This window comes from Elephantulus edwardii, unplaced genomic scaffold (genome assembly GCF_000299155.1).
Source record: "Elephantulus edwardii isolate Elephantulus edwardi_28Jun2011 unplaced genomic scaffold, EleEdw1.0 scaffold00009, whole genome shotgun sequence".
NCBI classification, from domain to species: domain Eukaryota; kingdom Metazoa; phylum Chordata; class Mammalia; order Macroscelidea; family Macroscelididae; genus Elephantulus; species Elephantulus edwardii.
The window spans coordinates 10,673,294-10,687,296 of record NW_006399759.1 but is presented as its reverse complement, the minus strand read 5'-3'; the positions used below and the strand labels follow the sequence as shown (position 1 = coordinate 10,687,296).

The window sequence follows — 14,003 nt, the reverse complement described above, 5'->3', positions numbered from 1 at the left end:
CCCTCAGCTCCATCTTGCGGCTTTCCCTGACCATGCAGGGACCACACACCCTCCTTGGCTCCTATGCACCACTCTCTCCTGCACCTTCCCGGCTTCACCACATCCTTTGCCTCTGTCCGCTCTTCTCATTTCTCCTTTAAATGTTATTTATCTTGCTCTTGTAGATAATATACACAGCAGGACAGACGCCAGTTCAACCGTTTCTACATGCACTCTTCAGTGACACTGGTGACATTCTCTGTGCGGTGCAACCATTCTTACCCTCCATCTCTGAACTGCTGCTCCCTCATGAACACAAACTCCTTGTCCCCAAAGTTTCCTTTCTAGTCTTTGAAGTGGCTTTAGTCAACTTGGTCCCATCCAGACAGTGTAATACTCAAGGGCAGACCTTAACACTGTGTCATTGTTGTCGTGTCAACCACACCTCACAGTGACCCTATGAGGGCTGTCCCATCCCGTGCCATCCTCAGCAATTCTGATATACTTGAGCCCTCTGTTACAGCCACTGTGTCAATCGTTTGGGTTGAAGAAGTCTTCAGGGGATATTTTTGGTTTAAAGATTAAAGATTATCTCAGGGAAAATAGTTTGATTTCTCTATTTCCCGAATCATTAAGTGATCTTTAAGGAAATGACTTACTGTTTAGTTTTACCTACTAATTTAACCAATAGCCTTTTGCTATGAAAAGAAATTATTTTTTTCTTTTTTTAAAAATATGGAATGCTTCACGAATTTGCGTGTCATCCTTGCACAGGGGCCATGCTAATCTTCTCTGTATTGTTCCAATTTTAGTATATGTGCTGCCGAAGCGAGCACGAAAATAAATTATTTTTATTATCATGCCAATTGTGATGACATCTGACATCCTATTTGCTTTGTTACTGGATTGTTATTGACAGTTCCATGAAGTTGTAAACGTCTATTTCTAATTCTCTTATCATTGACATCATTTATGCCTTTATCGCTTCTTCTGCTCCCCTTTGGGGATTTTTGTCCTCTAGCCAAACAGCTTGAAGGAGAAGTGGCATCCACTTCCATAATAGCTTGCCTCCGGAAACCCTATGAACTTGGAGAGAGGATGAAAGGCACCCAAGCATTGAGGACTCTCCTTCATAGGGTCGCTATGAGTCGCCTGTGACTTGACGGCACTTAACAACAACAACAACAACAACAACAGCCAAACAGCTTATGTTTGTGCTTAATGACTCCTTAAAATTTAAATATTGAAAGGATGCCGCCTTGTTCAGGTGCCTGAATTTGGGGTAAACACTACTACAAAGTCTACTTATAGAATATCTGCCCACTGTGGTTTCTCAGTAGGTCTTGATATATAGTATTTTCATGAGTACAAATGAGAAGTAGAAAGAAAGACAATCCCTTTTCCTTTTATTCTCATTGCAATTTTAATATATGATATGAAAGTATCTATTAGCAAACAACATCAAAGAAACTGTTTTCTCGAAAGGTGACATCCTATTAGCTCTCACTATTCTATTACTACACCCCAAACTCAATCTGACTCAGGGTGACACTCCCCGCCTCTCCAGCCAAAAACTCAGTAGGGTTTCCAGGACTGAGAATCTTGATAGGAGGAGACTGCCCATCTTTTGGCTGGTAGGTTTGAACTACTGACCTTTTTGGTTAATTGTACCACATGTAAAACTCCATGCCAAGAGGGCGCCTTTATTACTACAATGTTGTATGCTATTTGTTACACTCTCTATGGTGTTTTCTTTCTGAGTACAGTTACAGCTTTACTTTTCCTCATCAACTGTTTGCTCGTATTTTATAAACACGGCATTATGGAGTCAGCAGTTTGTCCTCTCGTTGGCTTCTGTAAAGTCTGATGGCCTTTGTGGCATCGCATACAGGGCACTGTGCTGCTGACCCAAAGGCTGACCTTCTCTGGTGGTCTCAATCAGCCAGCCGCCCCAAGGGAGAAAGACCCCAATCTCCTTCTATACGACGTACCACCTTGGGAACCCCGCGGTGGTCAGTGATGCGTCAGCGCCAACTCAACGGAGTGAAAGCGTGGCTAGCGTGAGCGTGAGACCACGAGACATGCATTTCATCCTTCTGCCTCATTTCACTCATCGCAAATTTTATTTTTTATTTGATCTTGTTGCATGCTATCCAGCATAGCTCCAAAGAAAAATTTAAATTTCAGAAATTATATTTTTTTCCATTCTTTACAGAAATGGTGGGCAGAAATCAGTATGTTTTGAAAATTAAGAAAATGACCTCCTGGATATTTCCTTGAGAGTATAAAACAGCTGAGTTAAGTCTGGCTTTTTTTTAAAAAAACCTTCCTTTAGCATTTGATGCATAAAATCATTGGCTTCAGGCCAAGAGAAATCAGAGAAACATGAAAGACAACGTAAAGAAATCGGAAAATTATTTTTCTATTTGTGTCGCACTCATGGGATAGCCTCCTTCATCGCTGGAATTGCCGACTGCGCCAGCTTAACCCCTGCCCTCACACCCAGAAGGGGGCCGCATGTCTGTCAGGCCCACGGATCTATCTGTGAGGTCCGAAGAGAGTTACCTTCAGGAATTCTTTGAAGTCCGTGTCTTCGTCTGTCTTCTGCTGTAACAGGGCGGCCCCGTTCAGCTGGCAGCTGCAGAAGCGGATGTAAGCCTGCATGTGGGCGAGCTCGGCCGCCAGGATGTCCCCGATCATCTGCACTGGCATCTTCTCGCCTCCCGTCTTCTTCCGAACTCGCAAGGCCCTGCAACCGACATGGGTGTTCACTTTCCAAGTGAATGAAGTCTGGATTACCATGGCAGCAGAGACAGGTAGTGAGCTCCAGAAAAAGTCCAGTGTCGGGAGGTGAGGGTCAGAGGCGAGAGTGGGAGGCTGGGCCTAAAGCTTTGCTGCTCAAGCCAACATGCGTCAAAAATTGGCAAAGAAGAATAAGGACATGCACGCCATAGAGTTGTGTGGTGTTTTTGGCCTTTGGAATGGTTTTGGTTTTATGTCAGTGTCTCAGCAAAATTTCTTTTGAAAGAGAACTTGCTCTCAGTCCAACCCAGGGAGAAAAAGGCAGAGGGGCTGGCCAAGGCCATGTGCGTGAGGGAGGCCAGCGTGCTGTTCCTGGGAGAGGTGCTGGGCCCCTGCAGGGTAGAAGTGTGGCTGGCCTGAGCTGTGACAGCAGAGGCCTCCCCGGCTCCCCCAGTCTGTCCTCAGGGGCCTGAGGGACTGAAACTCACCCCAGGAAAGGAATTTCCACGGGAACTTACAGGATGGCCAAAGAAGCCTTGAGCTATAGCTTCTCTTCTGGTTCAACCCAGATTCAAGAATGTTTTATGGTTTAAAATGGTAAGTTAATACATTATTTCCTTAATAATTCCATTTTTACTTTGTTCAATCAAAGTACCTTTTCATATTTATTTTCTCCAACAATTATGTATTTTATAGTTCTAAGAAATTTCAGAAGATGAAAATAAGATAAAAAGCCCAAAGGACAACAACTGAATGGACGGAGTAATTGTGGTTCATCCACACAACGGAACACTATGCAGCACTAAGGAACAACGATTTCATAAAATGCTATATAACGGGGGAGAATCTAGAGAGCATAGTGTGGAGTGAATGAACTCAGTCTCTTAAGGACAAATACTATGTAAGATCATCACTGTAAAAACAGATGGATATGAGGATGGCAGGGGGGAAATCATAGGGCCACACAATCTGATAGGTAGAGGGAGGGGTGGGTAAAGGAAATGGGAACGATCTGGTGTGAAAAACAATGTATATGAAGTTTGTAAGCAAATCAGTATAAAATAAAAAATTTATTTTAAAAAATAGTTGGATAACTAGTAGATAAATGTCCAGAAGGGGAAAGGGAGACTGGGTATAAAGGAGGCGAGATGAACTTACTAGGAAAGCAGAGTTTGGTGGGCAGATAGGGGAGGAGAAGGAATAGCAAAGGTTCAAGGAAGACTCGAGAAGATGGGGTGATAATAGGCATAGGTCAATGGTAATTAAAACATGGAATAAAATGTATATGGATGACTGTATGAAACCCAATGTAAGTGAAAGATTGTATAAAGCACAGTGTACATGAATGAATATAATGTATACAAATTATTATATGTTAAAAAAGAAAAAAAGCCCAGGGGAGCAGGATATATGGGGAAATCCCCTTGCTAAACTCCCCTGCAGAGAGCTGGTGTGAGTCTCGGCCCTGGGCTGAGGTGCCTGGTGTAAGCACAGGGGCCGCTCAAGACTCACTTCAGCAACTTCGTATTGGACATGATGAGCTCTTTCCAGTTAACGAAGATCAGGCCCATTTCTCCTTCAGTAAGAAAACCTGAGTCTGCCATTGGTTTCTGAAAGACCTAAGTTCAAAACACAAACAAAAGTAGTTAGCTTAAGTGTGAACACCAAGAACACTGAGTCTGTGCTTGGGCTGTTACCTAAGATTTCTTTACATGGAATTTCCAAAGCTCTGGTGGCCTAGTGGATAAGGAGCTGTGCTGTCAACCCAAAGCCAAACAGTTCAAATCCATCTGTTGTTCTAGGAGAGAAAGATGGGAAATCTCCTCCTGTGCATTTACAGCATTTGAAAAACTGCTGGAGGGTCAGCTATGAGTCAGTTACAACATGATGGCAATAGGAATCACACACACACAGCCTAGAAAGAGTAAGGTCTTTGTAAAGAAATATATTGATGATTCCATTATTTTAACTGCACTATTGCTTACTTTTTTTGGCATTGGGGCTCTGATCAAGGCTGATTTGAGAAATGAACCCAGTATTCTCTGTTAAGTGGAGGCTCACATGCCTGCTTCACAGGGGTGCCAAGACACAGAGAACCACAGAGTACCCACACATGCAGGGTGTGCACAGTCGAGGCTGGGATGCAGGAGAATGTCCTCGAGGAGTTCATCAGGGAACACGAAGTGATGACTTCTGCTATTCCCCAAACCCACCAGTACACAGAGGCGGCCTTCAGAGGGCTGCCTGGTCAAAGGGGAAATGGTGACAACTCACATCTGTACCCCAGACCCATGGCTGTGCAGTAATTCCAACTCCTGGATTCCACACGGGATGGAGTAGGATTGTCTCACAGGGTTTTCACAGCTATAACCGCCGCCCTCCCCCGCCCCAATTTATAACTGTTACAGAAGGAGACTGCCACATCCTTGTGCAGAGCAGCTGGTGGTCTCAAACTGCCAATCTTTTGTCCAGCGGCGGAGCACTTCACTGCTGCGCCACCAGGCTCCTTTTGGAGTCTCTCCTTCTCGCTAATGCCACTGAGTCAGTTCCAACTCAAGCTGACCCTCCGCTGGGTTTCCAAGACTGTGGATCTCACAGGAGAAGCCTGCCCTTCTTTCTCCCATGGGAGGGCTGATGGATTCAAACTGCCAACCTTTCAGTCAGCAGTCAAGCACCTAACCACTACACCACCAGGGTTCCCTCTGTATCCCCTTGTTGTTAGTGCTATCGAGTTGAGTACGTGTACAAACGATGGATGGGAACTCTGCCCTATCCTGCGCCACAGGACCCAAGAATTTATAAAGCGCTGACTTGTACACTTGTGTGTACATGCACATATGAGTGAATATATGTGTGTTGTGTGTTCTCAATTAATTTCAGAGTCTTGGTAGGTGAAGCGAAGGCAAATATACCCCCAACTGATCAACTAAAAAAGTGGGGGGGAGGGAGGCTCAGAGAGTGAATTGCCTAAGGTCAAAAAGACACAGGAGAGATTCCTGAAGACACAGGAGCCAGATCCCAAACTCAGATCTTTATTCTAAGTCCAAGTTTTCACTAAAACACAAATAGTCTTAAGAAATGACATACAAACTTTAAGGAAGTAGGGAAGTTACCAGAGAGAGCTCCTCTCATACATGAGCTTTCTCGTTGTTCTTGTGCACCACTGAGTCAGGATTGACCCACAGCTGACCCTTTGGTGGGTTTACAGGGGCCGTGCACCGCACAGGAGATCATCCTTCCTTCTGCAGAGCAGCTGGTGGATTTGAACCACGTGCCTTCACGACTGCAGCACAGCTCCTTGCCACTAGGGCTACCAGCGCTCCCGAGCTTTCTCATACACACCCCTATGTCCTTCTCTTTACAAAACTCACTCAAAGGCCTCTCAAGGGTGGGTAAGAAAACGCAAACTCCTTTCAGAGGTTCATGAGGCTCAGGCCCTAGCTCAAATACTTGACACTCCTGTCACATGACAGCCTCTGCAGGTCCCTAACTCTCTCTACACAAGCCTTTGCATCCCTATTTCCTCCTCCTAGTCAGGGAGCCCTGGTGGCACAGTCTCACCCAAAGGCAGCGCTTCACTGCATTTCAATCCAGTGGCTCTGAGGGAGGAATTTGGACAGTCCTCTCCTGTGCAATTACAGCTTCTGAAAACTCCATGGAGGGTCAGCTCTGAGTCTATCTGCCAAGTGTTGTACTGTCGAGCTGGAGCCAACCCATGGCTGACCCTCTGGCGGGTTTTCAGAGGCAGTTAATGACACAGGAGGAGACTGCCCATCCTTTCCCCTCGGAGCAGCTGGTGGGATTCGAATCATGTACCTTTGAGACTGTAGTGCCGCTTCTTGCCACTAGGCCACCAGCGCTCACTAGGACAACTTGAGAAGACTTAAAAAAGGAGCTCTGGTGGCCTAGGGGCAAGAAGTTGTGCTGCAATACCTAAGGTGAGCAGTTCGAACCAACAGATGCTCCACTGGAGGAGGTGCAATCTCCTCCTGTGCCAGTCAGACCTGATTCGATGGGGTACACACAGACACACAGACACACACACACACACGTACACACACATGAAAAAAGGACATAGTCTCTGCCCAACCAGAGACATGTACATAAACACATGTAATCTATTTGGCTTTGAGGCAGCTGTGGTGGCTTTTTGTTGTTATTGTTAGGTGCTGTTGAGTCAACCACAACTCAGAGCGACCCTATGAACACGTATCTGAACCCTGTCTAGTGCCATCCTCACAATCTCTGACACACTTGAGACCACTGCTGCAGTCACTGAGTCATCCACCTGGTTGAAGTTTTCCTTTCATTTGCGGTCCCACCACCTTCCCAAGCATGATATTCACTCCAAGGAATACCCTCCCCTAGCAACATCCCCTCGTGGTTTAGTGGTAAGCAACTGTGCTGCTAACCCAAAGGCACGTGGTTCAAACCCACTAGCTGCTCTGTGGGAAAAAGATGGGAAATCTCCTGTGCGATTTATTGCCTCTGAAAACACACCAGAGAGTCAGCTATAAGTTGCTTCTGACTTGACGGTACTCAACAACAACCATAATAACAGTCCATTCAGCATTGATGGGAAAGTCTATAGAGTCGGGCTAATGGGCTTATAACTTTGGAGAGAAGACAGACACCATCAGCTGAGGATGGCAGGGTACTGTCCAGGTGAGGGACACTGACCTGGACCTCACAGGCCTGCGTTTAGAGTGAAGGATGAAGCAGGTCAGGCCTGGCTACAGGACCGATGCCGCAGGATGCAGCCACGCTCCATCCTGCCAGCGAGGTCACATGTATGATGCACCTGTGGAACACATGTGGGGACACCTGCTTCTCTTCACATGATTTACTTATCTAACTGCTCTTCTCATTTGAGGGCTTTGGCAAATTTAATGGGAACAAAAAGCCCCAGAAACAAAAGTATACAAAACATTCTTCTTCTGTTCAGGCAAAAACACACATCATCATTTTAAAAGGCTATTCCATCTTGGAAGAAGGCCGGCCAAAGGGCTCCCTGGAGGCAAGGACAACAGTGAGACTTCACCTCACACACTCTGCACATGTTGTCAGGTGGGGCCGGGACTTGGAGAAGGGCATCATGTTTGAAAAAGCAGAGGGTCGTCGAAACAGAGGATACCCTCTACAAGATGGGCTGACGCGGTGACTGTAACGATGGGCTCAGGGTGGCCGAGACTGTGAACACGGCAAAGGATCAGGCAGGGCTGCTTGGAAGGTCGCTCGGCATGGATGGCATCTGACAACAACAACGGCTTTCACAAGGGCAGCTGCCATGGGCACAGAGGTCGCCACTAACAATGGCAGGCACACATGATCGGACAGCGAGTCACGACATTTGAGAAATACTTTACAATATGCCCCTATGTGGTTCTTCAAACAGATACAACATCAGGCAGATGCATCCACTGCTTCACAACTTCTGTGGTAAGATCACAGCTTATGAAAACTCCAGCTGTCTAAAGGGCTGAAGCACACAGTCAAATCTGAGGGAGCTCAAGCTTGCTTTAGGGATCTCTGGTGGCCTAATGGTGAGACTCTGCACTGCAATCTCAAAGGCATGTGGTTCGAATCCACCAGCTGCTACACAGAAAGATGGACAATCTCTTTGTGTGTGATTAACCGCCTCTGAAGACCCACCGGAGGGTCAGCTATGTGTCGGTCCTGACTCAAAGGCACACAAGAAGAACAAGAACAACAACAACAAAGCTTCCTTTAGGGTCCTCACATTCAACCTATCCCCTTGTCCTTCCTTTACGGGCCTTTTACTAGGTCAACTTAAGGATCCTGGTGGCACAGTGGTCAGAGCACTCAGCTTAACTAAAGATTCACAGCCTTAGAAAGTGTGTAGGGCAGTTCTCTGCCCTGCAGCATTGTTAGGTGCTGGTAGTGAGAACCATGGATGCCCTCTTTTCCCTCGGCCACTCTGAACAACCTAATCTGAGGGAAACAGTGGATATCCTATTATTGTTGTGTGCCATCAAGTTCTTCCCAACTCACTGTGACCCTACAGGGCAGACAGAGCAGAACTGCTTCATAGGGGTCCCCAGGGCTGTTATTGTTATGGAAGTAGATTTGAGAATGGCTTGTTGGTGTTAGGTACCATGGAGTCAGAACTGACCCTCCAGTGTGTTTTCAGAGGCAGTAAATTGACCATCTTTCTCCCATAGAGCAACTGGTGGATTTGAACCCTGTGCCTTTGGGTTAGCAGCACAACTTCTTATCACTAAGCCACCAGATCCCCAGTGTGGCTAGTGTTGTGGTGTACTGTGGAGTCGGAACCAACCCATCGCTGACTCTCTGGTGGCTTTTCACAGGCAGTCAACTGCATGGAAAGAGACTGCCCATCTTTTTCCTGCACAGTAGTTGGTGGATTTGAACCATATACCATCAGGATTGCTACATAGCTTCTTGCCACTAGGCCATTAGTGCTCCCTAGAGGAAGTGGCTAGTAGGTCTGACAGCAGCCAATCACTTAGTGACTTGCTACAAGGTCTCCAATATCTTGATTGCTGTTGTCAGGTGGTGCGGAGTCCACCAGGACTCAGAGCAACCTTATGAACAACAGCTCTGAACCCTGCCCTGTCCTGAGCCGTCCTCATAATCTTTGATACGCTCAAACTCATTAGAGATTAGTTTTTTCAAGAATTATCTAATGGACAGAGAAACCAGAGGATGTAATATATTTCTCCCTCACTATTTATGGTATGCAATCCTTCATTATTTTTGGTGTGCAGTTTGAATCCACTAGTTGCTCTTTGGGAGAAAGAAGAGCAATTTTCTCCTGTACAATTTACTGCTTCCAAAAACCAGCTGGGAGGGTGAGCTATAAGCTGGTTCCAACTAAATGGTACAAAACAACATTTATGCTTTGGTGGCCCCTTGGGTAAGGAGCTGCACTGCCAACCCAAAGGTTGTTGTTGTATGTGCTGTCGAGTTGCCTGTGACTCATAGCGACCCTATGTACAACAGCCCTAAACTCTGCTCTGTCCTGTGCCAATCGCATGGTCTCTGACACACCCATCCCGATTATCCAAGTCACTGAATCAATCCACATAATAGAGGGCCTTCCCCTCCTGTGCTGTCCCTCCACCCTTCCAAGCATGATGTCCCTCTCCAAGGACCGGTCCCTCCTGGCAACATGTCCAGATTATGTCAGACGAAGCCCCAGAATCCTTGCCTCCAAGGAGCAGCCTGGTTTAACCCTCTCGAGGATGAATCTGTTTGTTTTCCTAGCAGTCCATGGTACCCTCAAGCTGCTCTGAGGAAGGAAGATGGGCAATCTCCGATGCGATTTACAGCCTCTGAGAACTTGTTGGAGAGCCAGCTATGAGTTGGTTCTGAGTTGATGGCAATGAGTTTTGGTGGGGTTCCCCCCCCCCAAGCTATGACTACAGGGAGCTCTGGTTCACTGGAGGATGGGCTACTAACCAAAGGCAATGCATCTTTGGCAGTTCAAATCCATCAGTGGCTCTGTAGGAGAAAGATGGGCGTTCTCTTCCTGTGCTTATTTACAGCCTCTGAAAATCCACTGGAAGGTCAGCTCTGTGAGTTAATTCTGACAGCAATGAAGACTTTTATGTTTTAACTGATGAATAAATACACTGAATGAGAGTTTCCTTTACTTTTGGGGGGGTGCAGTTGGTGGCTGGATGCCCCTTCTCCTGTGGAGCGGGCGGTGCTCCCAGCACTGGGGGCTTGCCCTCACCCTGGCTGGACGCCCCTTCTCCTGTGGAGTCGGCAGTGCTCCCAGCACTGGGGGCTTGCCCTCACCCTGGCTGGACGCCCCTTCTCCTGTGGAGCTGGCGGTGCTCCCAGCACTGGGGGCTTGCCCTCACCTCCAGGACGAGCTGCAGGTCGTCCATGTATCGCTCCTCGGTCTGGATCAGCTCGTGAATGTAGCCCTGCCTCTTCCTCTCAATTGGCTGCATTGTGTCCAGGGTTTGGAGATCTGCACACCCTATAGGGAAAGACAGGGGAGAGGGTTAAAATGCATTTCATCCCTTCCTGTAGAACACAGATATTCACCAGCAGAAGTGCTGGGTTGGTAAACGTTGCCTTTAACAAGGCGCACAGCTTTTAAAAGTGCTTTAACCACTGTGAGCAGCAGTCCACGCGTGCAGGGAGCTGACTTAGTGGTCTGCCACCCAGAGCTCTGCAGCACTGTGTGTGACGTTTTGACATGTTCCTGATTTTTAATTCTTTTGAGCAGTAATGAAAGAACCAGGTGTTTTGAAGACATGGCCTCAAAATGGTCAGAAAGGTGGTCTATACAGAGAGGACTCAAGAATGAGAATTGTAGGCCCATAGTCAACTGAGTCATGAAAAAAAAATCTGTGCTATTCTCACCATCTCCAGACACTTTCCAAATTACTGAATGATTAAATGAATAAAATACTTCAGAGCAATGTTTTATCAACTGTTAAGTCACAAGCCATTCAATTCATTGCCATCCAATCAGAACTGACTCGTAGCTGGCCCTCCAGTGGGTTTTCTGAGGCTGTAAATTGCACAGGAGGAGACTGTCCACCTTTCTCCTCAGAGCCACTGGTGGATTTGAACCATTAGAGAGACGCTGTCTCGGGATTAGCAGTGTAACTCCCTATGGACGACCATAGCTCCTCCATGCGCCACTGTTGTTATTACCGTCTTGGAAGTGACTCACAGCTGACCCTCCAGTGGTGTTCAGAGGCTGTAAATCACATGGGAGGAGAGTGGCCCTCTTTCTGCAGTGGAGCAGTTGGTGGATTGAACCACATACCTGTGGGTTGGCAGTGCAACTCTACCTACGCCACCAGGGCTCCTTCCATAGGCCATTAGTGGGCCCTTAAAATAAATGTAAATGTTTAAAATGCCCATCAGCCCCAACGTTACAAAAATCTAAACAAAACAAATAGTTAAATTGAAGCTAGCAGTTGTGCAACATTGGTGAATATAGTCTGTGTTGAACGAAGAACAGATTGTTGATGAACTGCAGGGATACTCAAAGCCACACACCCACTCCTGGCCAGCTGAGGTACAGCCCAGCAGAAGTGACATAAATCCACAACCATTTCAAGAAGAAGCAGAGTGATACGGCGAGACCTCAGAAGGAAGAGGCAGCAAGTATCAGCAAAGCATGCTGTGTACTGGCTGCATCAAGAGATGAGATGAACAAAGCACAGAAGGTACCTTTCAGCAGAGGCTGTCAGGAGTGGCTCAGGGAGAAGGGGCACCGAAGCAGTACTCTGGAGGAGGAGCAATGCTCTAGACGCAAGTTTCATTGTTGGTTGGTGGGGCAAGGGAGCAAGGCCATGCAGGAGAAAATGCAAGGTTCAGACGGAATGAAGGGGAGGAAATTTTCAGTCCTCACCGGCACCACGATTTCCTTACAATATGTGGATAATAGATGAAAGAATTTTTCTTTTACTTTTCAAAGAGAAGAGTGAACTTGGGGGGAAGAATGGGCAGGGAGAAAAAAATGCAACAATGAATGAATGGAAATCCAAAGTCTCTGTGAACCTTCATTTTAATTAATAATAATAATAATAATAAAACAATATGTGGCACAGATCTTGGTTCACAGGCTCTTCTTGCGAAGACGCTTTCTTCACTTTCTCTGTATGTTGCCAAGACCATTGACAAACTACCTCCAACAGGGAAAATGAAACTGAATGAGGCAGCTGATATGTGGTACTAGTGGACTCACCAGCACACAAGCACCACCACCATCACTAACCACCACCAGAAGGTCAGAATGTCAGTCATGCTCACCACCCCCAAGCTTGGCTGGGGACTGCATTTTATTTGATGGTGGAAGAGAGAAGCGCAGAGAACGTTCAGATCTTTTGAATCAGTCAAGCTAACTCAGACGCCTGATTGCGTAGGCTGCAGGACAGCAAGGAGAGATGTAAGGAGCCCTGTAACTCCCAGTAACCTTATGAACAATGGATCTGAACCCTGTCCTATCCTCTGCCTTCATAATTTCTGACATACTTGAGTCCATTGCCACGGTTACTGTAAAACCATCTTTTAATTTCCCTCCCCCCTCCCCCATGTTTTCAAGCATGATGTCCTCTTCCAAGGATAACCTCTCCTAATAACTAGATGTGAGACGTTTTGTCATCTTTGCCTCCAAGAAACATCCAGGCTGTACTTTGTCCATGACATTATCTGCTTGTTCTTTCGGCAGTCCACAGGACATTAAGTATGCTTCTCCAACACCAGAGCTCAAAGGCATCAATTCTTCTGTCATCCTTATTCACTGCCCAGTTTTCATATGCATGTAAAGATCATGGTCTGAGTTAGATGCACCTTAGTCTTCAAATTAAAATTATTGCTCCTAAGTAATTTGGAAAAGTCCCTGACAGCAGACTGTTCTCCTCCCCTTGACCCCCAGATTGTTCTAATGTAGTATGTCTCCTGAACTCCTGACTGCTGGTGCCAAAGCTATTGATTAGAATTCAAGTAAGGCAAAATCATTCAATCTTTTTTCCATCTATCATTATATTGTCTATTGGTCCAATGGTAAGAATTGTTGATGTTCTGTGGCAAGTGCTTCAAGTCTTCCTCACTTTCAGCAAGCAAGGCTTTGCCATCTCCACTACACAGGTTGTTAATGAGTCTTGCTCCGATCCTGATGCCACATTCTATTTTGTAGGTACCAGCTCCTCAAATGATTTGCTCAGTATACAGATTGAATAGGTATGAAGGGAGGATACAACCCTGATGCACAACTTTCTTATGAAGTGTTCCTTTGTTCTGTTCATACAGCATCTTCTTGGTCTAGGTATAGGTTTCACTTGAGCATGAGTCAGTATTCTGGGATTCTCCTCAATGTTAGCCTAAATCTGTTATGATCTAAAGAGTCAAATGCCTTTGTATAGTCAATAAGATACAAATAGGCATTCTTCTGGTATTTTCTGCTTTCAGTCAGGATCCCTCTGACATCAGCCATTAGATCACCATGGCCTCTTCTAAATAAACCCAGTCTGCACTACTAGCAGTTCTCTAGCCATTTTTGGGTGATCTTCAGCAACAGTTTGCTTGCATGTGATATTAGTGATATTTCAAAAAATAATTTCAACAGGGAGAAATAAATTTCCAGAAAATGTCCGAAAGCACTTACCACTAATAAAATATAAATTAGGAAGAACAATTAAAGGTTGTAGCCTTCACAATTGCTTGCTATGCGTCAGAGAGCTGGACAATGACTAGGGATGACAGAGAACTGATGCCTTTGAACTGTGGTGCTGGAGAAGACTGTTGAATATACCATAGATTGCAAAGAG

General features: G+C 46.1%; 1 protein-coding gene across 1 annotated transcript in view; it reads right to left on the bottom strand.

Annotated features, from left to right (window-relative positions):
* ITSN2 (intersectin 2) overlaps positions 1 to 14,003 on the bottom strand; it is a 137,708-nt gene that overhangs the window by 12,416 nt on the left and 111,289 nt on the right. The window contains exons 29-31 of the mRNA XM_006880713.1: positions 10,572 to 10,693; positions 4,234 to 4,340; positions 2,545 to 2,728 (exon numbers count right to left, since the gene is read on the bottom strand). Coding sequence (XP_006880775.1) covers positions 2,545 to 2,728; positions 4,234 to 4,340; positions 10,572 to 10,693 — 413 coding nt within the window. The remainder of the gene's footprint in view (positions 1 to 2,544; positions 2,729 to 4,233; positions 4,341 to 10,571; positions 10,694 to 14,003) is intronic.